The sequence below is a fragment of the Eucyclogobius newberryi genome, unplaced genomic scaffold (assembly GCF_026437365.1).
Source record: "Eucyclogobius newberryi isolate DKJ021-1_F unplaced genomic scaffold, fEucNew1.0.hap1 SCAF_19, whole genome shotgun sequence".
NCBI lineage: Eukaryota > Metazoa > Chordata > Actinopteri > Gobiiformes > Gobiidae > Eucyclogobius > Eucyclogobius newberryi.
Genome location: NW_027315823.1, coordinates 21918426 through 21942933, shown reverse-complemented (window position 1 = coordinate 21942933; position 24508 = coordinate 21918426). Strand labels below are relative to the sequence as shown.

At 39.3% G+C, this 24508-nt stretch overlaps 4 protein-coding genes across 4 annotated transcripts; 3 read left to right on the top strand and 1 right to left on the bottom strand.

The window, feature by feature from the left end:
* The first annotated feature begins 370 nt into the window (after window positions 1–370).
* On the top strand, window positions 371–1098 carry LOC140366201 (transcription factor HES-5-like). The gene is made up of 2 exons (XM_072452871.1): window positions 371–524; window positions 630–1098. The coding sequence occupies exons 1-2, from the start codon at window positions 381–383 to the stop codon at window positions 978–980; spliced, it is 495 nt and encodes a 164-aa protein (XP_072308972.1). The 5' UTR covers window positions 371–380; the 3' UTR covers window positions 981–1098.
* Window positions 1099–5249: 4151 nt separating this feature from the next.
* LOC140366200 (transcription factor HES-5-like) lies at window positions 5250–5909 on the top strand. The gene is made up of 2 exons (XM_072452870.1): window positions 5250–5368; window positions 5474–5909. The coding sequence occupies exons 1-2, from the start codon at window positions 5306–5308 to the stop codon at window positions 5768–5770; spliced, it is 360 nt and encodes a 119-aa protein (XP_072308971.1). The 5' UTR covers window positions 5250–5305; the 3' UTR covers window positions 5771–5909.
* A 2942-nt stretch (window positions 5910–8851) lies between these two features.
* On the top strand, window positions 8852–9463 carry LOC140366199 (transcription factor HES-5-like). Its single transcript, XM_072452869.1, has 2 exons — window positions 8852–8961; window positions 9067–9463. The coding sequence occupies exons 1-2, from the start codon at window positions 8899–8901 to the stop codon at window positions 9361–9363; spliced, it is 360 nt and encodes a 119-aa protein (XP_072308970.1). The 5' UTR covers window positions 8852–8898; the 3' UTR covers window positions 9364–9463.
* A 1678-nt stretch (window positions 9464–11141) lies between these two features.
* On the bottom strand, window positions 11142–24508 carry LOC140365628 (solute carrier family 2, facilitated glucose transporter member 1-like). The gene is made up of 10 exons (XM_072452160.1): window positions 24389–24508; window positions 18810–18905; window positions 14257–14417; window positions 13936–14176; window positions 13680–13842; window positions 13284–13471; window positions 13107–13211; window positions 12921–13022; window positions 12637–12840; window positions 11142–12558 (listed from the first exon to the last, which is right to left on the bottom strand). Exons 1-10 carry the CDS (start codon window positions 24407–24409, stop codon window positions 12373–12375), a joined length of 1467 nt encoding a protein of 488 aa, XP_072308261.1. The 5' UTR covers window positions 24410–24508; the 3' UTR covers window positions 11142–12372.

Here is a 24508-nt window from a genome sequence, read left to right as displayed (position 1 = left end):
TTTCTGTTGAAGACAAATTGAATTTTCAGGGATGGAAAGAAAAAAAGTACTTTTAAGAAATATGTTGAAGGTCCAAAAATCTATTATTGCATAGTTTTGCCACCGTCACTTTTCCTGAGTACAGGTTATGTCTACTTTCCCACCTCAGTCTTCAGTTTAATGATGAGTGTATATCATTGATCAGACTCAGGGTCAGCACTTTCCCAGATTCACACAGAGTCGGTCTATGGCCCCAGTCCTCCACCTGCTCCCCAGAGACCCTCCATTATCCCTCAGGCAATAACCCTATTCACTGAAGTGCAACCTCTATTGTCCCTGTCTGCGCTCTGATTGGTCCAGAGTGTGAGAAACTAGTCCCAGGCCTAGACCCACACATTCATATGGAGATGTGGCTCTATAAATATGAGAGTGAAGGAGCACACAGCAGACTCTCTACACAGAGCTCTACAGCTCACATCCACATGGCTCCTACAATCACTGCAGCAATGGGCCCCTCTCAGGAGCACCTCAGCCTCTCTCACAAGGTAAACCCAGTTTCATTCTTCTACTGACGCTTTTATCAGGCCTCTGCAGTTTGACTGAGACATTCCTGTGGAACAAATTAACTCATGTATCTCTTGTTTTTGCAGCTGAGAAAGCCTGTGGTGGAGAAACTGCGCAGAGAGAGGATCAACAGCAGCATTGAGCAGCTCAAGTCTCTCCTGTGTGCAGAGTTCCTCCAACAGCAGCCAGACTCCAAGCTGGAGAAAGCAGACATCCTGGAGATGACCGTCTCTGTGCTGACACGTCTGCAGCAGCAGCATGGAGCTGTGAGTCAGGGCTACTCCAGATGTGCCCAAGAGGTGGCACACTTCATATCCAAGGAGAATCTTAAAAGCCAGTCCCAGAGACTTCTGCTGCTTTCCTCTACAGAAAGAACTCTCAGAACAGTCCACAAAGACAAGACTCAGGGGAGCAGCACCCTCTGGAGGCCGTGGTAGAGGCCGGACATTGAACATAATGCAACAGCATTAAATTATTGACCACATTGGTCCACATTAGAAATGGACTATGTCTATTGTTTATGAAGCTTGATTTATTTTTATTATAACCGGTATTTTTTTAAGCTGCTGTTTCTTACATCGCCTTTTAAACAGGCTGTTCTCTGTAATATTTGCAGATATAAGAAGCATGTCTCTTCGTTTTTTGAGTATATGTTATACGTCACAATTGTCAGTTTTTTCCTGAAATTGTTTATTTCCACATTGGAATATATTGTTGAACATTATGTGCCCCATGTTTTGGGAGATCTGCTGTGTGTTCGTAATATGAATGTGATGGACCCCCTGCTGAAAGGTGTCTGTAGTAGACTGTACTGTGTACAGCCGTCTGTGTTTTAACAGGCTCTTTATTCTGAGACTCAAGTGCTGTTTTGACTCTGAGAGTCTGCACTCATGCCTTCTGTGAAGCTTCTACTAAATGAATGTATCTCTTCAAGCCAAGTGATGCGCATTAAAACAATCACAAAAAACAAACCCTAATTTTTCTTGTCATTTCCTTACTGTGGTGGAAAGAGTGCTGAAAATCTGTACTCAAGAAAAAGTACAGTTATACTGAAATAGTATGCATGAAAAATACTTTCTTTCATGATATAATTTCAGATCAATCTTTTATCAAAATTTTATAAATCAACCCGTTTAAAGATGAAGTTGTTTTTACCCAAAATCCATATTTCTCTGAGCTCTGGCCAATCAGAGCAGGGGATTCAGTGTTGTTATGTGTGTTTGTCCGTATACAGAGCAGAGACAGCCGTGAGACAATGGTGGACTGGGATGATTGGGACTTGTGTTGTACTTGGGAATTTATAACATTTAGGTGGTTAAAATTATGCAAGCACAAAGTCTACTAAAAAAGAACGAGTACCCCAAAAAATCTTCTCAATTACATGAACTTGAATATGTTTAATTATTTATTTTCCACTCCTGTTTTCTTATTAGATAAGTCCAGTGTAAACAGAAAGGAAATCAAATCAAATTGGGATCAGTGAGCATGAACTACAGTATTCACAGCTTCATCTAATAAAAGAAGAATGTTTATATGCGTATTCTTATACTGAAATTACCTGGAGTGTGAACACCAGTCATCAGGTTTCTCCATTATCATAGACACAATCTTGAACCACAGAAAATGTATGTGTTTGTTTCCTCTGTCTGACTAATGTTCTTCTGTCTATCCAAAACAAAGCAGAAGAAAATATGTTTATTAAGGAACAGCTCTGATTGGATCTAGAGGGACATGCAACATGAACTAAATGACTCTGTGTATAATTCTACAGAGGTCAGACTATGGAGTAAACGGTATATTTGTGTTGAATTAAATGGCACTGATTTGTGTTCATAAAATTGAGATTGAAACCCATATTTTTTTCTTAATAAGAAAAATTAAAATTGAACTTATAATCACAATTGATATATGAGGATGAACAACATTAACTCATCAAAAAGACAGCATGTTAGCACAATCATTTTATTAATTAGAAGATCCACAAGCAATCTCCCAAGAAATATAAAAGTAATAAAAAATGTCCTTTACAAAATAAAAGTTTTTTTGTCCTTTACAAAATAAAAGGTTTCTTGTAACACTTTTCACCCTTTACAGAGCAAAAACAAAAACACGTGTTTAACGTCTGGGTCGAACTCATTTGTTAAACATAAATTAGATCACATTTTGTGGTTCAAAAATTAACCACATATATTTTTTATGAACTTCATTGTCAGCGAAGTTTGAATCATAAAACATTTGTATGAAAATATATACTTTTATAAACATTGTAGCACAACCTCTTGCCTTGTCAGAGACATTTCAAGGTGTTTTTGAGTCCTTTTTGGTCTCTAAAGCAACAGTGGACACACATCATCCTCTGCTTCAGGAAAGAGCCGTAAAATGTCCCGCGAGTACTTGGAGTAGCCGTTGTGTGCCACTATAGTCTTCCTCAGTGTGAATAAAGACAGTGTTTTGTCCAGCAGCTCTGACAGTGACATCCCATTCTGTGTGTGTTGTTCAAGCAGAGCCTTCAGCTTCTCCAGTTTAGTGCTGCATTTCCTCTCTAGTACATGGAGTTTACACCTGAGGGGCAAAAAGGACATTTAAATGGTTACTTAACATAACAAAAATACAAAGATTTAGGAAACAATTTGTATAATTTTTTTGTGTTTTAAATACTTTCATCATACTAAAATGAGGACAAAGTTTGATTATAATGTCTCCTTGCAACTGATAAAACCTGCCTGTCTTTGGCAGTTTTAGCTAAACTCATTTGGTGAATCTTTTACAAAAAAAATCTATATAATTGGAGATCTGCTAAAAAAATTATTAAACTTTGATGCGAACAAAATTAAAGAGTCAGTCAACATTTAATAGGAAAAAAAAAGAATTTTACCTAAAGAGCTGCTCCTTGATGCTGTCCTGAAGGTCCAAGTCTGAGTACTGAACCATTTTGCCGTTTCTGTTGGTTCTGCTTGTATCGAGAGATGAGGAATGAAGTTGGTGCCGGCCTGGTTCAAATGCCCTGTATTTAAGCGTCTCATCCAAAGGCCTCTGCCATCCTTTCAGCCAACCAGTGAGCAGCAAGGGCGGGACAATGGGGTGAATGATGTGTGTCCCCGCTGAACAGGTGGAACTCTCCGAGGTCGGTGGGAAAGTGACTGACCTCAAGTGGACATAGAATATTAATGTACTTTGATATGTGTGTATTTAGGAATGGAATACAAATGGCCAATGATTAGGGTGAGATTGTGCATATTTGATACAGGCAATTTAATTATTATTTATTCAGTAATAAATGCTGTAAAAGTTTGTGAACAAAAATATCCTAAATTCTAGAATGGAGACAAAAGTGAAATGGAAAATAATTTGATTTCAATGGAGAAATAGGGAATAACCTCTGAATATCACAAGATATATATTAAATATAATGGTAGATTTGGCAAAGGAATACCACTGGGATACACGTGAGTCTGCTTTAAAAAAAAAAAAAATGTGATTATGACAGCCGCTTCACATTTTTGATGAAGGCAAATGTTTAATTATATTTTTGTGAAATTGAAATACAATTTGTGGCTAGAAAATAGTATTTTTCTCTTTTTCTTATCAATAAACCAATATAAATCTTGGAGATTTTTTGTTTTAAATCCTTAAATCTAGTATTTAGATCTGATGTGAGTCCATTTTTTAAAAATGTCGTACATTTTATTTATTTTCTCTACAATTGCAATCATTAAAGAACATTATAATGATGTGTCAATAGAGATTGAATATACAGTTCATACAGACATTTGTCAGGTTAAGAAAAACCTTCAGTTTCCCACACTACACGTGCCCAGGAGGATAGGCTATGGCAGATGGGATGCCTTTGCAGCAGACACACTTCTATTGTGTTGAGGACTGTGGGAAACCGCTCCCAGCACTGGAGCCAAGAGGGGCGTTGCCCAAAAAGATTCAACTAATGTGAAGGGGGTTTATGTACATACAAATCCCAATTATTTAAATTCTGAAGTCTGCGCCAAGATCGTTTTTAAGATGTGAATACTTCATAATATTGCATGCTAGTCCTGGCTCCACCAGCCTCATCATTCAGACCTCATTACCTACACCATGTTTATTGTGGACTGCACTTCTGCTGGACTTGCTTTGAACCTTTTGCTGCTTACTTATGTAAAAGCTCAAATGCACCTTAATACCAATTTTAGTTTAGGAAGGAATTCAAACTGACTTGAATAAGTCCTGGGAAGGTTATCTATTTCTGAAGCAACTTGTGATGAGGTAACTAATGGAGCACACTTCTTTTGTTAGTGCAGTGAAAGGCAAAGTGTGGGAAACCAGAGGAGACACACTCACAGCCGCAGAGGGACAATAGATGAAGACCTCTGACCTGAACACGCTGGACTCATGGGACATTCACCTCTCAACTCTTCCTTACTTTTACACCACATTTTAATCTTGTGTTTTTGAGGAAGAACCTGTATGTGCAAAAGGCTGTTTGAGTGAGTGACTGTACATGTCATAGTTTACTGACTCCTGTTTGAGGCTGAGAGGAAGGAGGCGTGTGCAGTGTCCACCTGCTCCTCAGAGAGCTGACCCCAGGCCATAACAGCATGTGCCATGCTCCAGCTCCCATTGTCTGTGCTGCACTCTGATTGGCTGAGAGTGTGAGAAACTAGTCCCAGGCCTAGACCCACACATTCATATGGAGATGTGGCTCTATAAATATGAGAGTGAAGGAGCACACAGCAGACTCTCCACACAGAGCTCTACAGCTCACATCCACATGGCTCCTACAATCACTGCAGCAATGGGCCCCTCTCAGGAGCACCTCAGCCTCTCTCACAAGGTAAACCCAGTTTCATTCTTCTACTGACGCTTTTATCAGGCCTCTGCAGTTTGACTGAGACATTCCTGTGGAACAAATTAACTCATGTGTCTCTTGTTTTTGCAGCTGAGAAAGCCTGTGGTGGAGAAACTGCGCAGAGAGAGGATCAACAGCAGCGTTGAGCAGCTCAAGTCTCTCGTGTGTGCAGAGTTCCTCCAACAGCAGCCAGACTCCAAGCTGGAGAAAGCAGACATCCTGGAGATGACCGTCTCTGTGCTGACACTTCTGCAGCAGCAGAAGACACACTCCCTGTCCCAGAGCCACATGAAGAGCCTTCAGAGCCACTGCACTGAGCTGCATCACCAGAGCAGCTCCAGTAAAGACAAGAGTTCAGTGAACAGCACCCCCTGGAGGCCGTGGTAGAGGCTGCACCGTGCACAGACTGACAGTAACTATAGACCACACTGGTCTGGGCGCCTCAGTGTTCTTCTGCATTTCAAAATCCTCTGGGACACATGTTTCATCTAATTTAAAATGTTGCATTTCCCATGGAAATGTTGTCCAAGACGGACTGAATTCATTTGAAGACAAGAAGTTGTGTCTGATTCCAGACGTTTTCTTCTGTGTTAGCAGAAGTCATGGATTGTCAATGATATATTTCCTATGGAAAGTATACAACATATATAACTTTCATTTAAAAGATACTCTGTTGTACATGTTGTATGAATCTCAGTGATTTTCTGCTGTTTTCTATAGAAGCAATTGTTATGTCACACATTGTTTTATAATGTGTTTTGCTCCTTTAGTGGGATTGTTCTGTTTCTATGTTTTCTCTGACAAAAACTGTGTATGATCCAGTGTAAACTTCTTTACATGCTGGTTTTATATCGTGTTTGCTCCTTTGATTGTGAAGGCCTGTAATGTAACTGTGTCACATTTTGGTGACAGCGTGTGTCAGTGGAACTTGTTGTAAAGTTTCTTCTGTTGAACTTGTTGATGAGGTCCACATTGGTCTGGACCAGGATTAACTGTGTCTTTTATAAAGACAACTGTCCTCTGCTCTGTAAGAGCACTGTGTCTTGTACAAACTACAAGCTGCTGTTGTGATGCATCATCACTGTTTCTTTGAAGCTTTTTAATAAAACTTCTGAATTTGAATGTTTTGGTTTTGAGTAAATCATTTCAGGACTCTTCTCATCTTCCCTCTATTTTCTAACTTTTCACAGAATTGTGTGTTTAGGAATGATGGGACAATACCACATTTTAGAACTATACACAAATACAGATGCTGGTCAAACCTTATGGGGGAAGAAAGTATTTTTAGAACAAATATTCAATATCATAAATGTGTAAATCAAAATTCTATTTCCCTGAACAATGTACAATTTTAATGAACAGTATCAAAGACCTGTGTCCACATAGACTTTTACTGTAAACTGGATGCTTTTATGCCGCGGTGTGAACGTGCTGTAAAGCAACTGCAGCTCTGACAGTGCGAGTCCAAATATACAAAATACTACATCAAGAAAATAACAATACATGCTTTTTAAAGCCATGGGTCATAATCTGTGGCTGTGGTTTGAAATGAAGTGTTGGTAATCGACTGTGTGCCAAAAATAAATAGCATAAAGAATTAAAGAGAGAATGGCTTCCCTCCTCATAGGACATTTTCGTTAAAAGAGAGAATTTGAATAAAAAAAGCTCAGCTTCTGGTCCTGTGACTCACACTGTGTCTTACTGTAAATGAAGGGTTCAGACAAACACAACATCCACATGTAGGAGACGAATGAGGTCGACTGGACACGGGAAACAAAAACAGTTTCATTCTTCAGCAATCGTGTGCAACAAAGCGACCTTCTCCTAAAAGTCAAAATTATACTTGTGAATACACTTTTCCAAGTGCTTGAAGTTGTGTTACTTTGAATGGCAGTTGGCAGCCAACTGAAAAGGAGCATTTACCATCACCTACTGTAGTTGTACGTCTTCAAAGTATGTGTTTTATGCTATACCGTGTAAAAGGAAAATAAATATTAAAAGAAACAAAGATAAAAGTAGATAGAGAATTAGAGAAAGGGAAAGAGAGAAAGAGAGAGTGAGAGGAGAGCGAAAGAGAGAAACTTTTCCAAGTCTAAAACTTTAGCCAATCAGAGGCTTTCCCTCCAAGTCCCTGATGATGTCAGTGTGTATCTCCATGACGACACTGTGAGCATCTGTTCCTCAGGCTCCTAAGCTTCAATGAACACACAACACAAAGACTGTGTGGGAAACGGAGCAACGCTTTTTACTCAGCGCTAAAGACACATGTCACATGACACACATCTGGCACCAGATTCAAGCAGACTTCCTCTGATCATGTCAGGACTCGTCCACTGCCTGCAGTGTGTGAGGACATTTATGCTTCAAAATATGGATATAAACGTTCAAACGGAAGAAACATTTGTATTATTACTTCATTCAATCATCTGGTAACTATTTGTGAAGAACGGTGACTTAGAGCCTCCTATTTTATACAGGTTCATGTTAGAAAGAAAGAAAAAATGAAATAAATAATTAATAATCATCTGATACATTTTTAAACTTGAATCTGATCATTTTTCTTTTTATAAATGTAATACTCCTTGATATTTGTACATAAGGAACTTTTCTGGAGCGGGGCGGCCTTCTTGTCTCCAGGGAGATGTTATTTCTGTGCCTAGAATCATCCACATTATACATTTAAACTCATTTGTTTTGAATTCATCCAATTAGGTGTTTTATCTTGCCACTTAAACAGGCTTTTTTGGATCATGTCAGGACTTGATCCAATGTAAATGATGAGGATATCAATGGAAGGATATAAAAAACTAAAAAATACAAGTCAAAATCAATTAATGAAATAGTCTGTAAACAACATTACTGTTGTTCAAGAATAGAGACTAAAGTCTTATATGATCTTTTTTACTTGTTGATGTAAAAACACCTTTGTTGAGTTTCTAATACTTCAGAAGAAATAACTTGCCACAATGATCCATATCACAGGAGTTTTTTGATTGCCCCTTGTGACGAGGTAACTAATGGAGCACACTTCTTTTGTTAGTGCAGTGAAAGGCAAAGTGTGGGAAACCAGAGGAGACACACTCACAGCCGCAGAGGGACAATAGATGAAGACCTCTGACCTGAACACGCTGGACTCATGGGACATTCACCTCTCAACTCTTCCTTACTTTTACACCACGTTTTAATCTTGTGTTTTTGAGGAAGAACCTGTATGTGCAAAAGGCTGTTTGAGTGAGTGACTGTACATGTCATAGTTTACTGACTCCTGTTTGAGGCTGAGATGAAGGAGGCGTGTGCAGTGTCCACCTGCTCCTCAGAGAGCTGACCCCAGGCCATAACAGCATGTGCCATGCTCCAGCTCCCATTGTCTGTGCTGCACTCTGATTGGCTGAGAGTGTGAGAAACTAGTCCCAGGCCTAGACCCACACATTCATATGGAGATGTGGCTCTATAAATATGAGAGTGAAGGAGCACACAGCAGACTCTCCACACAGAGCTCTACAGCTCACATCCACATGGCTCCTACAATCACTGCAGCAATGGGCCCCTCTCAGGAGCACCTCAGCCTCTCTCACAAGGTAAACCCAGTTTCATTCTTCTACTGACGCTTTTATCAGGCCTCTGCAGTTTGACTGAGACATTCCTGTGGAACAAATTAACTCATGTGTCTCTTGTTTTTGCAGCTGAGAAAGCCTGTGGTGGAGAAACTGCGCAGAGAGAGGATCAACAGCAGCGTTGAGCAGCTCAAGTCTCTCGTGTGTGCAGAGTTCCTCCAACAGCAGCCAGACTCCAAGCTGGAGAAAGCAGACATCCTGGAGATGACCGTCTCTGTGCTGACACTTCTGCAGCAACAGAAGACACACTCCCTGTCCCAGAACCACATGAAGAGCCTTCAGAGCCACTGCACTGAGCTGCATCACCAGAGCAGCTCCAGTAAAGACAAGAGTTCAGTGAACAGCACCCCCTGGAGGCCGTGGTAGAGGCTGCACCGTGCACAGACTGACAGTAACTATAGACCACACTGGTCTGGGCGCCTCAGTGTTCTTCTGCATTTCAAAATCCTCTGGGACACATGTTTCATCTAATTTAAAATGCTGCATTTCCCATGGAAATGTTGTCCAAGACGGACTGAATTCATTTGAAGACAAGAAGTTGTGTCTGATTTCAGACGTTTTCTTCTGTGTTAGCAGAAGTCATGGATTGTCAATGATATATTTCCTATGGAAAGTATACAACATATATAACTTTCATTTAAAAGATACTCTGTTGTACATGTTGTATGAATCTCAGTGATTTTCTGCTGTTTTCTATAGAAGCAATTGTTATGTCACACATTGTTTTATAATGTGTTTTGCTCCTTTAGTGGGATTGTTCTGTTTCTATGTTTTCTCTGACAAAAACTGTGTATGATCCAGTGTAAACTTCTTTACATGCTGGTTTTATATCGTGTTTGCTCCTTTGATTGTGAAGGCCTGTAATGTAACTGTGTCACATTTTGGTGACAGTGTGTGTCAGTGGAACTTGTTGTAAAGTTTCTTCTGTTGAACTTGTTGATGAGGTCCACATTGGTCTGGACCAGGATTAACTGTGTCTTTTATAAAGACAACTGTCCTCTGCTCTGTAAGAGCACTGTGTCTTGTACAAACTACAAGCTGCTGTTGTGATGCATCATCACTGTTTCTTTGATTGACAATAAAAGAGTCAAAGGCTAAATTTTAAGTGTTTGTGGATACTTAGAACTTTTCTTGTCTCACTAATATATAAATAATTGAGTACCGTACTGTAATGTACTTGACAATACAAAAATAACGATGAAAGTAAGCAAAGTAATAATTTGAGCATGTCCTTAGTTTGCAGGTTTTACAGAATAGAATTCTGGTATATTTACAGAAATGCTAATCATTGTATCTTGCTCGCTGTTCCTGCAAAATAAACCAGGTACAGTCCAAGACCAAAGTTAGATGGTATATTTATTTTAAATCTGGTTTACAATAACCATCATAATTTTCTTTGCAACATACAGCAAAACGTTATCAGAACAGGTATGCCTTTTAATAAGAAAAAATGGTTCAAAGTTAGCTTTCTATTTCAAACATTTGTTTCAATAAAGTGAAGCAGAAGGTAATTGCATCCAAAATAACAACTCAATCGACTGTGCTTACAGGTAGCGATTTGATATAGGCGTATACTCATCCATTTCGACTTTGTCAAGAGACAGGAACATGTTCAAAACTCAGTGCATATCAGTAATGTACGAATTAATGGTTTTATAATAGCCAGTAAGCAAATTCCATTTTCCATATTTGACCATTCTAGACAATGGTTCACCACCAATCTCACATATCTAACACCTATATTTATATTTAAACAACATCTGGACTACAAAAGAAAAAAATAATTTAGTTTTAAAAATAGAATACAGACTAAATGTGTGATTGTTCATACATCATACAGTATTCAAATCGTCACACGAATGCTAAATACAAAGCAGTACTAAAAATATTTATTCTCTAGATCTATTAAAATACCACTGAGAGCACTTCTATTTACATAATACCAAGGCATATTTGTATGAAGGATGCAATATAGTAGGAATCGCATGTGAGATTGTGATTGACAAATATGCTGATAAAGGCACAGTAAGTAACAAAAGAGGTTACACATCTTTTCAAATGTGAGTTTCAATGCCCAATTTTAAAAAGCCAGGAATGGGTATGGTCTTTTTTGTAATTTTGGATTAATGACTCATTAAACTAAGAAATATGAGCATATTTACTTAAACACATCAAGCAATTCCATTTTCCACTATAAAAACATTAAATAATCCATCATCAGCAGTAATTCAGTCCGTAACAGATTCCACATCGTGAGTATAAAATAATACAATAAAAATATCTGAACACAAAGTGATGAAGAGATGTCATTGTGAATATAATAAAGTGCTGTGGAAACACATTTTTCATCTGGTGATACAGCAGTCGCAGACAGTGACTTACACATGGTTTAGTGATGGTAGAAAGAGCCGGCCGACACAATACAGTAGACACAATACTGTAACAATCACCTGAAGAGTGGATCCTCTGCAGCACTTACAGTAACGGAGATGCGAGTTCAAGAAACATCAGTACATTCAAACCTTTCCAAATCATTCAATTTGGTCCCCATTTTTGAAATTTTCTCATAAGTAATCTGGTTGTCACATGAGAGCTCCCATTAGTGAGAGTAGAAAAAATACAGAATCGTGGTCAATAGTTTCCCAGAAAATGTCATCTTGTTGCTTATGGAATGGATTATAATTAGAAATAATAGATTAAACATAAATAATTTGTTTGTACTATAATCAATGTTCACGCTAATTCAAATGTAAAAGACATCGAACAGACATTAGAATAAGAATCAATATACTCAAATGAGGGTTTAGCAAATCAATAAAATATACAGAGTAATCAAATTAATTATTAAAAATCCTAATCTTAGTAATGTTCATATTCTCTTGTCTCTTTCTAGTGACATCTTCAGTATAATTCCTTGTGAAATGAACAGTGAGGTCTTTATTACGTGCATGGCTCCATCTAGTGGAGGAAAGGCGTCACCAACATTGTAGTGTCAACTGAATTACAGCGTTTCAATCCAACAACCAGTATTCTGCACAGTGAAAAGGATATCTACATCTACAGTGTTCAGGCTACAACAAATTCATTCATAAAACATTAGGGTACTATAAAAATAGATGGATTGACAGGCATACTTATTTCCTTTCATTAAAAAAATGTTCCAAACCTTTCTCCGCCCCTTCACATTACACTAGGCTCCTCACGCCTGTGGAACATTTCTCAGTGTCAGAAGAAGGGGCGATTGAAAGCATCATGTTGGACAATCACACAGAACAATATGGTATGGTGCCCGAAATGTGCTGACAGTGTGAAAAAAAACTACCAGTCTACTTTTAGTGAGTAGACCATTGTCCATTCTTGGTAATTTCAGACAGTTCAGAGCTGAGCTTCAGCTCCAAGACTGTTAAACTCCTCAGGCGAGTATTTCTGTCTGCCACCAAAACCGTCCGCAATGTCATCAAATGTCCGGCCCTTGGTCTCCGGAACCTTGAAGTAGGTGAAAATGAAGAATATGAACAGTAACACGGTGAAGATGACGAACACGTAGGGGTAGGTGAGCTCCTGTGGAAAGACAAGAACAGTTAGGGATCAGATATGATGATTCTGTTTGAATCTGTTTGACACCGTTTTTCATCTCACCTCGATGTATTGAAAGCACATTCCCACAATAAAATTGGCGGTCCAGTTGGAGAAACCGGCCACAGCCATGGCTGCAGGCCTGGGTCCCTGTGAGAACAGCTCCGCCACGATAAACCAGGGAATGGGACCTGGTCCAATCTCAAAGAAGGCCACATAGGAAAAGATGGCCATAATGCTCAAATATGACATCCACTTGAGTTTTTCCTGCAAATACAAAATATAAGTAACCTAGGGACTTCTAAAACACCTACCGGTAATACTGAAATTAAGAATCTAAAACTTACCAGCAGTGCCAAGGCAATGGTCATTAGAATAGTGGCTCCAGCCATTCCCATCAGCCCAGTGAGATGCAGAGACCTGCGTCCGGCACGTTCAACGACAAACAGCTACAGAAAACAGCACACAATTAAAAAATAATAATGAAATATAACAGAACATATCTATTCCTCAAAACAATGTGGCGTACTCACCGACACAACGGTGAAAGCAGTGTTGACGACTCCAGCTCCAATAGTAGCATAGACTGGCTGCTCGACTCCTGCTCTCTCAAAAATACGTGTGGAGTAATAGAATACCTACAGGAGACAGAAATATTGTTTTATTCAGAGGTAAAGTGGAGGTTAAGAATGAACGCCAAAATAACTTACAGCGTTGATGCCGGACAGTTGTTGGGAGAGCTGCAGGACGACAGCCACCACCAGAGGCTGTCGGTATCTCTGAGATCGGAGCAGCTCCAGGATGGTCACTTTGGGCTCACTCATCATCTTACGACTTTCCTCCTTCATCTCCTTTATGTCCGTGCTCACGTCTGAGACCCCTCTGAGCTTCTTCAACACTACAGGGTGCAGAAACACAGTCAAGTGTTTAATTTCATTCTTTTGACTAATATTGCTAGGTTTCAAATGAGGTGAGTGCGTGCAGAGTTTGGATGGGGCATGGATATTTATATAGTGTAAGAGTGTACTGAAAAATGGCCTCCTGCAGTGACTTTTCCACATCTTAGAACATGAAAAGAAACAAAGTCCAATCTGTGCAAAACGTACCATTCTTAGCTTTGTTCTCCTCATTCTTGTTGATAAGCAAGAACCTGGGGCTCTCCGGGCACATTGGAAGTATGATGCATTGAATTAGAGCGAAGATGAAGATGAAGCTCAACAGAAGCGGCCACAGATCATCATTACCCATAACCGCTTCCAACCCAAACACCTAAAATGAAAAAAAGACATGAAACAAAACAGAAAATGAGTCTAATCAACTATAGCTAATAATTAAAGATGTTTTGCTACAGAAGCTACAAACCTGTGCAATTAGGATGCCAAGGACAATGCCGAGCTGGTGGAACGTACCCAGAGCGCCTCGTAGTGCGGTTGGGGAAATTTCACCCACGTACATGGGCACCAAACCTGTCGAGAGCCCAGAATATAGGCCCGCGAAAAACCGCCCAATGATCAACATCTCCCAGGAGCTCGCCATTTTGGAAAAGCCCATGAGAGCGGCGGAAATGAAGGACAAGATGTTCACTAACAGCATGGAGTTCCTCCTGCGCGGGTCAGAGTTGGAGTTACAGTTTGTATGTAAGATGGGAAGACACTTTAATATCCCACAACTGATTTGTAGTACCTGCCGAAACGGTTCACGAACAGTCCAACAGAAAAGGAACCGACGATGCCACCGACTGAGAAGATAGCAACAGAAACAGACCAGATTGCGGTGAGCGAGCCTTTAGAGATGGGCTCATTGTAGCGTTGTTCATATGTATTATTGATGAACCGCTCAATAACCTAAAACACACAAAAAAAGGGGGTTTATTACATGTATATTGTGATTTGAAAAAAAAGTAGAAGGGCAATATATTCAAAATTGATAATATCACAAAATTGTTTTAAAGATATGCAAAATTAGACGTATCGCATATAATTAAAAAAATAAAAATCTGTTAATATCTGTTCTAGACTTGAACTTCAACCAGGACATTGGCAGGCACATTTGAACACATTCCTGATGCATGTTTTTATTGTATTGCATACATCTTATGAATGTAAGTGCATATTAATCATTTTAGTTTATACATAAGGGCGTATCAGGGACCTGTATATGATATTTCATATTTTCTAAATTCAGAGAATATTTCCAGCAGCCATTAGCAAATAGATCTTTGCTCTCCAAATAAAAAAGATACAGTGCCTTGTACACAAGGGGCAAACTGTGATTTTACATGGATGAGATAGACCTTCCTCAAATGGCACGACACCAAAGTTTGCTGTTATGGGGTTTACCTTAAACCCTTGCCCACAAACGGATGACATGCTTTTGAATATGAAAGCCCACTTTTTTAAAAGCAGTGACATGACCAGAACATACCCCGCAAAGATGATGAGAAATGGAGTCTATGGAAAATTTGAAACTGAATAAAGTTAATGTTTACACAAAATGAGGAGCTTATTCATTATATAGATGTTTGCCACCAGAGATAACAAGGCCAAGTTTGAATATTGTTGTCGAAATTATCTTATTAAATTGAGACATTCATTTCTGTCAATATTCCCCAGGTAACAGGTAAAGAAGGACTGGCCAGGTGGGGGCAGTATTGTGCAATCACGAGCCTAGCAGGAAGTTCAAGCAGCTGGTGTCAGATTTCGACTGAATGGTGTGGTTGATAAACACACCCTGTCCTGGTGTCATGGTGCAGTGTAAATATCATCATGTGACTCAAATATGCACCTGTCCTGCCTGTGACTCTGTGGCCTCACCACGATGTGCCCTGCACCGTCAGCTGTCACAACACCCAAAGGTCTGCTCCAGTTTGGTCATGTGGAACTCAGTGTCCATGTGTGCTGGAGTATGAAAGAGAGTGTGTTGGTGAGGGTGGGACAATGGCTGGAAATTAGCCCATGGTTACAATCCAGTGTGTTTACGGCATATGTATCATGTATGTTCGTTAACATGCACTGTCCCGTGTCCCGACCAAATAAACAGATAAGATGACACTGTGTAAGCGCAGGGGAACATAGTCCTGCTGGGATTTGAAGTCAACTTAACCTGAGTATCAAGGGTTTATAGTAGGACAAACATGTATTAGTTGAGGTTTCAAATGGTAAATAACATAAAAGTGCAGAAGTATCACTTTATATCCTTATATAAAGGATATTCACAGCATGTTTTCACCATTTAAATGTTTAATTTATCAGCTCTTTTTGGAGCTGTCTTTTTTAATTTTTTATAAACAATATACCGGTACTCGATATCCAAATTTAGCACATCTTCAATACAACATTCATAATTTAGTTGCGGTTCCGATGATGTGCCCAACTCTAAGTGAGACACTTGACGTTCCCTTCAAGGACACAAAATATTGAAGTTTACATTAACATGACTTTGGCTGGTTCTAGCTTGTTCTGATAAAGAATGTGACACTGAACATCATTCATCAATCCTATGACCCAGTTTTACCAACTTAACAGTTAGACGTTCCTCTGTTCAAATACAAGTAGTACTTAATTTAGTTACTTAAGCAAAAGTACAGATAGACAAAGATTTACTCAAGTAAAAATCTCACATATAAAAAGTATATTTTAAAAATTTTACTTTAAGAGTAAAAAGTATTTTGTGCAGATTGTTGAAAACTAAAAAGAGTTACATGGCCTGATCTTGATAAAGAATTATGCAGATTTTTTAAAATGGAAATTAATTTCTCAACATTTCTAGACTTTTTATATGTATATTTTTGTCTGCTCAAAACCAGGACTAGAATTCAAAACCTTGAGTCAGGTTGTAGTCAGAATAAGTCTGACTACTTATTCTATCAAACAATATTTATGATTTAATTTCACTTGCAATCTGTTCTTTGCCTTTTCTTTTTCTTTTCCCACTCCCTGCCACTCCGGTGGGAGTGGGACAGGATGACCTGTGGACCCCGATGCTACTCGAGTCCCTGAAAAGCGGTCTCTACTGCATATGAACGGTCTCCATCTGCCTCGAAGAACTGGTTCTCCTCCTGAGTGGGTCCAGCTCCACAGTCTATCTTGCGTCAACCTGTCCATCTGAGGGAGTCGGATCTCTCCTTCACTGTGGAACTCCTCCAGGTTTCAACTTTTTTTCCCATTGAGGTTTTGTAGCTTTTCCTGGCCTAAAAGGAGGGTCTAAGGACAGGGGGCCCTGGGACATCGCCCCTCGTCCCTATGGACACTGTTTAATCCGTTTTTCACTCCGAGATAACTGCTGTTGTGATTTTGGGCTTTACAAAAATAAATAGGATTGAATTGAAATGTAATTGTCAGCATACATAAGCAAAAACATAACCCCTCAAAACGAACAGAAATTACTTTTTACATTTCAATCCGGTTCAAAAATGTAGTGGAGTATAAAGATACCTGCTCTCAGATGTGGTGAAGTAAAAATGCAGTAAAATGCACTTAAGTTAAGTAAAATATGTTTTTCTCAAGTACAGAAAACTGCCAATAGTATAAAACTACAATACACATGCAATGTTTTTAGCCTATGCACAACATTAATCTCATCAGAATTGCTTTGTTATTCTAAACACGGGATCAAAATACTGTTGTGTAAACCAGCAACACAATCAAACAAGAAGTCTATTCATAGTTTCAGAGCGGAGGCTGGGCTGCCAAGGGGAACTGGGCATTCAACTTGCACAACACAGAGAAACCTTTCATAAAAATATGAAAGCTATCTAAAGAAATCACCTCAAGTTGCAGAAAGATCTGGTTATCTTGCCTAAAATGTGACCAACTGTAAAAGACTAAGTGATATTTGGCAAAGATAAAGTAATTTCAATGGGTGTCCAAATAAGGAGGACATTTTCGCTGTGGAACAAGCAGCAGGAGGAGGAGGAGGAGGAGGACGAGGAGGAACCAGGGAGCCCTTGAAAGAGCATATCTAATCATAGACGCTGTAGCGCAGTGCACGGCCTTCGTCACAGCCAGCAGCATCACAGGAGCTTCTATTGTAGACTCAGGGGAAGTGCAGTGCCAAATGAGGACATAATAAGTGTTTTGCAATTTCGCTGGAGTGGTTTTAAGCGGCCCACATGTGACAGTGCTAATCATTACGGCTTGCAGCAGTGAGGATAAAGACTCGGGGGCCCCACCATAAGCTTAAGTACCACACTCACTCTCAGGTCACATCCGTACGACACGTGCGGGGTCACAAGAAAACAGGATTGAGGCAAATGTGATATTATTGATTCTTCTAATTTAAATATGACAGTTTCAACGCTAGATTTAGTATTGGTATCTGTATCTGAGTATTGATACTCTCGACAGCCCTCTTTACTGTCCTATTTAAAAGACTTACGCTATAAAAGTGCTTAATAACACTGATGTTTTGTGTAGTACTGTGTAGTTCCTTCTATTTATTTAACCGTTGCTGCAACAAAACAATTAATTTAAGCAAAAAAGTTTATAATTCGGCATAATGAGACAATACGTAATCACAATATTTTGTTTATTGTTTCATTACTTTTATAGGTGATATTTCTGAAAGCTCAACTAACATGTTTCTGTCTGGCTTAACATGCTATTGTATTGAGGAATAAACTAACAAAGCAAAATATCTAAAATAACAAAAGTGTAGGATAGCCGTGAACAAAAAAAAAACAGTAATAAAAAGCATACAGTAGTCTTCAGAGAGATCTAAGGAGGAGGATGACAGGGTTGTAAAACTAAACTAAACAACAGCTGTGAACAAGATTGAATGGAAATTTCCCCTCTGACTGACAGCTGTGTTGCCAAAGGATGTGTTCAGACCAACCCACCACTAATCACCCAAACACAAGTGGACAGTTCAGGAAATGAATGGCCTCTGGGGGTTAATATTGTCCAATATAACAATAATCCTATATAATGCATTCTGACTTATATTTTTCTACTTTCATTTGAAATAGTTAGTAGGTTCATCGGCATCCTCCCTTCTGGGCATTTTCCCAGACTTGAGTAAGACCATTTTTGGACAGGAATCCCTCTGTCTGGCCCATAATACACTGCCTTGGGTCCATTGGTCTCAATGACATAATTACCGGCATTTTGTTTTCAGTGTCCCACCGTAGCAGCCTTTTAATGTAAACATGTAAGAAACTACAAAATAAACACAACTTACTGCATCTGCTTATTGTGCTGTGTAATAAATCAAAATAGTCGATGGTGATGGTAGCTTACCTTTTGAGGAGCGTTGATGACCCCTGTGTTGTAGCCAAACTGTAGCGAGCCGATCACTGCTGCTCCCACACTCAGCAACAACGTGAATGTCAGACGCTACAAAAAAACATAAAGCACAAAGTCAAACAAGAGTTCAGAGGCATCTCCACATCGCAGCCATGAAACATATTTTACAAGAGTTAGTTTACAATTATATGTGGAAACTAGACTCACGTAACCACATAAACACAAAGACCTATCATTGGATACGATCAATTATAAAATACAACATTGTGGTGATTTTTTACACTCAAATTAATGTTGGAGCATATGGTTAACAGTTAGAAAAATGTACACGGTTTAGGTTGGACTCAGCCCAAAGGACTTTGTTGTTCAGAGTCAGACCAGAGTCTGGACCACGTCCAGCAGTCGCTCCATGTTATTCCCGAGTTCATTTGTTGGATAATCTCAAGAGCCCAATAGATTAGGTCAGATTTTTTTCATACCACCAAGTTAATAAAGCAGTAGTGGACGTCAATGTCCATTTCCTGCTTCCCAGACAGACAAAATGCCTCAGGCTATAATAAACAATGACTTTGTGTTATTCTCCCTCCAGACAACACAAAAAGCTTAGAAACCCATCATGCTTTAACAAAATAAATGAGCATATATTAAGTTTTTCCCTATTGTGTGGACAAATAAAGGCCATCTTATCTTATGCGGGACCCCAGCTCTGTGAAGGAAAGACTCATGGGCTGTTTTATGGTTTGGCAATAGGAAGATTTGCTCAAAACTATTCCCATACATTTTCCTGTTGCCAAATGAAATGGCTTATTGGTTGCATTAAACACTTCAAAAACGTTCTGCTAAGGAACAAAGGGTGACACTCTGTGGCATTTCTTCTAATAAAGTCATAAGCTTATGGAATACGTTCATGTCAAACGTGGGATTTAAGCTTAGTTTGCTTAATAACTTCAAATCCAACTGTGACTAAAGCCAGACATAGACAAGACTACCCCACCAGGTTTCATTAACTCGTCTTGGGAAGCATTTACAAATGTTCTCGAGGCTGAACTTGCAAAGTAATATTAGCAGTGTTTGCGCCCGAGGCCTGTTTCTGGAGGCGAAATCCCTTTACTCTGTTTCTCTCGCCTCTGACAAGACGAAGAGGAAAAAGTCCTCTACATATTTTGGAGGCTTGCACTTGGGCGTCTTCACTCTCTGTTGACCACGCCTACTTTAGAGAACCAATAGCGTCCACATGTGCCGGGTCATCAGGGGCATGACGAAGCTGTTTAGTGGCAGTGTATACGTTCAGTTCTTCAGGGGGTATGTTAAAGGGGACACGTTGGATTTTGACCAAACCAGAAGCAACCGACTAAGAAAAACTCACAGAACGTACAAGTAGGGCCTCGACAATATGATTAAAAATGAAATACATATATTTTACATCACCTTTATCTATTCCGATGTTGTATTTTAATGTATTTTCTTTCATAAAAACAAATACAAATTAAGTTTAATATTGAATTCGTGAACATAAACAAGAAAATTAAATGTTATTCCTCCTTAACTTAATATGCAAACAGATCGTTTCTTCAAGTCAAAAACTCTATTGATGTCTTAAGATAGTGTTTCCACTACTAACCCGCTTTGTAAAACCAGCAGTTGCCCTGAAAAGTTGCCACTGTTTGTATGAAATATAATACTTCACTTTTAACCTACTTTCACCAGCGCCTCCTTGTGCAGACTGGCCTTGAGGTTTGAGCACAGTCGAGGTCTTTTTAGGTTTTCTAACAGGGGGAAAAATGGATCCTAAATACGATTTTAAGGATCTGTACTTTTACTTTTCTTGCGTCGTTACTACTACTGTAAGTTTAGTACGCTGTAAATATAGATGCAATACACCGCTTCCTTTTGAGGGAAACAATGCTGTCACACCCGCTCAAAGTATTTCATGATTCTAGATAATGGAGGAACTACCTGGAACTGCTGCTCTTACACTGCTGAACCAAGATATTTGTTTCCAAGGGCCAGTATCTGCCTGTGCCAAAAGAGGTTTTATTAGTTTGCCTTTTAAATATAACACAGATGATTTTGTGAGCAGTGAAGAAAAGGCAAATCATTATTAGAAGATATACAGGGCTGGTCTTATATGAGCTCTTGAGTTTATACTGACGTTTGTATTGCATTTGATATTTGCAGATACAGTTACAACTAAGAATTTACAATCCATGGAAAGGCAAAGTAAAGTGCACAGAAAATAACATGTATTTAGCTTGGATGTGTGATGAGTCTATTCAAATTTGGAAAATCTGCAGCAAAGGAGGACAAACCGGTTAATGACAAATGGACACAAAGAAACTGGGACAACTTAGAATAAGCTTTGGTGAAAGGTTCAAAACAGAACTAATACCAAAATCTGTGAACACCCTCCTATATCACAATAGGAATGTTAATACGGGATTAGAGACCTGGCAAAAAGTTAATGGTGCACACAGCAAACCGGTTTTAGGTTGATTTGTTTGTCTTATTTTTTAACTTAATTCGTTGGCTTTCCATTCTTCCTGGGTCAGAAAAGTGTAAACAAGGGTGACATTGCACTTTATGTAAATAGACTCTTTTTGCATGTGGACAGCCGAACATGTGATGCTGCAGAGAGTTTGTGTCTATCAAACAAAAGTAGCATTGTAACCCTCACACAGCAGCTCAGCTAAATGAAGACTAAATCCCAACACAAAGGTCTGAAAACGTTCCAAACAGGAAGCATCTGAACGGAGAAAAGTTTGTTGTCTCCACAAGATCAATGGAGACTAACAAAAGGTGACAGTAAGATAAAGAATACTGACCAGGAAGCATTGAGCAGGACAATCAACACGATGCAAACTGCATTTTAGAAATAAAACAAAGACCAAATATGTTCACTGGCCGTGATAAATCAAGTTGTTACTAGTCAGATGATAGTCTGCTCCATAGTATTAATATCATTATGATTTTACTATGTAGGGCAATGCAATGTGTAGTCAGTAATTACGTTTGTAGTCAATTCAAATCATATATTTTAGGAAAAATTTTGTAAATCTGTCCTACATAATACATCGGCCTTGAAAATAACAAACATATCTAATAAACATCTATCCATCTACCCATCTATTTGAAAGCAATTCTGTTTAGAGTGCACATTTTAAACACATCCAGGAGCGTTGACAGTCATAAACAAATACAATTTCTTGATTCTTTGTATAAATCTGAACTCCAGCAGCGAGATTAGCCTTTGCTATTTGATAACTGCGATTTCCATTTGATTTTTGTCTGTATGATGCGGCCTTATTTGAAAGTGTGTCTACTGGAAATGGCGACTACTATTCTGAGCAACTACAGATTCGTTGATGTTATGACTCATGGTTGTGGTTGGAATGAGCAATTCTGAGTATCCTGCCAAACAACACCAGAATTGTGAAAAGTCTACGCTGCGCTCATCACGTAGCTGACGCTCCGTTGCACATCTGTGGAGGAGGAACACTTTCTGTCTCCCCGCCCCAGACCGTCTCGCCGTTTGTTGCCCTAAAATCATGAATTAGTTGTTTCTAAATTGGTAATGGCACAAAACAACTTCAACAAGTTCGTCAACATTCATGATCGAAGTATTTGTTCTCTTCTGGTTGCTATGTTAACCGTGCGTCTATGTCTACAACACAATATCTATTAAATCTACGCGTTACATGTCAACAGTGCCATTAAACGACCGACTATTATCTCTTATGTAACCGTGTAAGCCGTTTTGTACCACAATGAACCTGTTTGTGTGCCAAAGAATTACACTTAAAGACGTTCAAACTTGCTTTCAGTTACCGGTAAATCCCTTCTGGATCAGTTAATCTCAAAATTCACTGAAACACTTCAACGTGCTTCGTTTAAAAGTAGTTTGACGGACAAACTGTTGAACGTAACTAATGGAGCTACTCGAGCGATTCATGAAAAATGACTTGAGTGTCATACGGGCAGCATTTCTAAACGTCAGATGCATGGTAATTATGTGGACACAGAGCAACTCAATCAAGATTAAACTTTCAGCTACTTTTTGTTGGCCACGGTCAGGTTTTTTAGGACTTAAATTTGGCAAAGGGACAATGTGTGACTTGTCCTTCTTTTGAAAGGTTTGCACATGAGAAAGGTTTACTTGACCCCAAATACTTCATCCCTAACATGCTTGGACGATAGACATTTAGTTTCCCCCCTGAAGGATGTTTAAATAGTTTGGGTTAAGCATATAGTATTTCTTTAAGTAAGAGAAGACACACATATGTCAACAAAGTGTTTAAATGGCCTGCTACAAACATCCTGGTGATGCTGTTTATTCCCAAAGTGGGACACGAACAGGGACCCATTCCCAGCACGTCCAGCTGAGGGGCCATGACACCACAACATTCCGATTACAAAACAGAACCACAGAAATGTAAATCCACCATTCCACTAGTTTAAGTGATTTATATTTTTTGATTTTTTGCAGTGAGAAGGAGCCAATATTACCAGACGGCTGATGAGTAGCTTTCATGTTAAAAACTACAACTTGTTATGATTTTAATGATGTTAAGTTTTACAATACAGCCCACTTTTGTGTAGCTTTGCTGTTTGGTTACACTATATCCAGGCTATTCTCATATTATACAATAGTCATAGTTGTGACTAGAAAGCTTACAGTCAATCAAATCAAGGTTTAAAGTTTCATTGGACTATTCTTTTGTATTAAATCACACTTCATTTGCTCTGTCTATACCGAAAATAACTAAAAGGATATTTTAATTAAAAACTCTTGACAATCAAAGTGAGTAAATAAACTATTATTTGCTTTTGCAAACCAACCCCCCCAAATCACACAGTGGTGTAAACCTGGGGCACTTCAGGGGAATTCTTTAAGACAAATAGTAGCCTAGTAAGTAAAGAGTAAACCCTTTTATTTATCTTACAGGAGGTGGGGGGCACAGCTAAAGGTGGTTCTCCAGACAAACAGGACTGTGGTGTAAATAAAGCTTCTCTTATCTTATCTCATCTCACAACGCTCTCCTCGCTGGCGCCCCAATCGCGTCGCATGTGTCTAATATCGGGCAGTAAAGCGTCTCTTCCCCGCGCTGTGTGATAAAGGATGCTCGTGGTCTCCCTCTCTCTCTTGTTACTAATAGTGGGCTGTAAACACGCAAACTCCAGGAAAAAAAAGCCCGTGACGCGTACAAACCCGGTGCGCCGCCCACGCCACAAAAGGGCCCGGTCGTTACGCTCAAAACGCAACATTGTACGTGTCGATTATTTATTCGGTATCACCAGAGACTTTACACAAATGCGCGTAAGTTGTAAAGTTGCGCCGGCGATGATGCGTTTAAAAAATAAAATAAAAAATAAAAAAAATAAAGTAGAGGCGGTGGTCGTTTAAACGCGACACACTCCACATGGACGAGGAAGAAAGAAAGAAAGAAAGAAAAGAGACAACGTGGACAAAAGTGACGCATTTAAAGGTTTGATTGTGCGCGGAACCGGTCGGACAGCCTCGGGCGCGTGCGTTTACAGGGGCGCGAGGCTGCGTGTTGTTGTTGTGTTGTTGTTACCTTGTCATTGTCGGAGCCCATAGCAGCAGCAGCAGCAGCAGCAGAAAACACCAACGCGGATCACGCTTCAACTTTCTGGAAACGACGAGCCCCCCTTTTGCTTTTTAGTCTCCTCCAGAG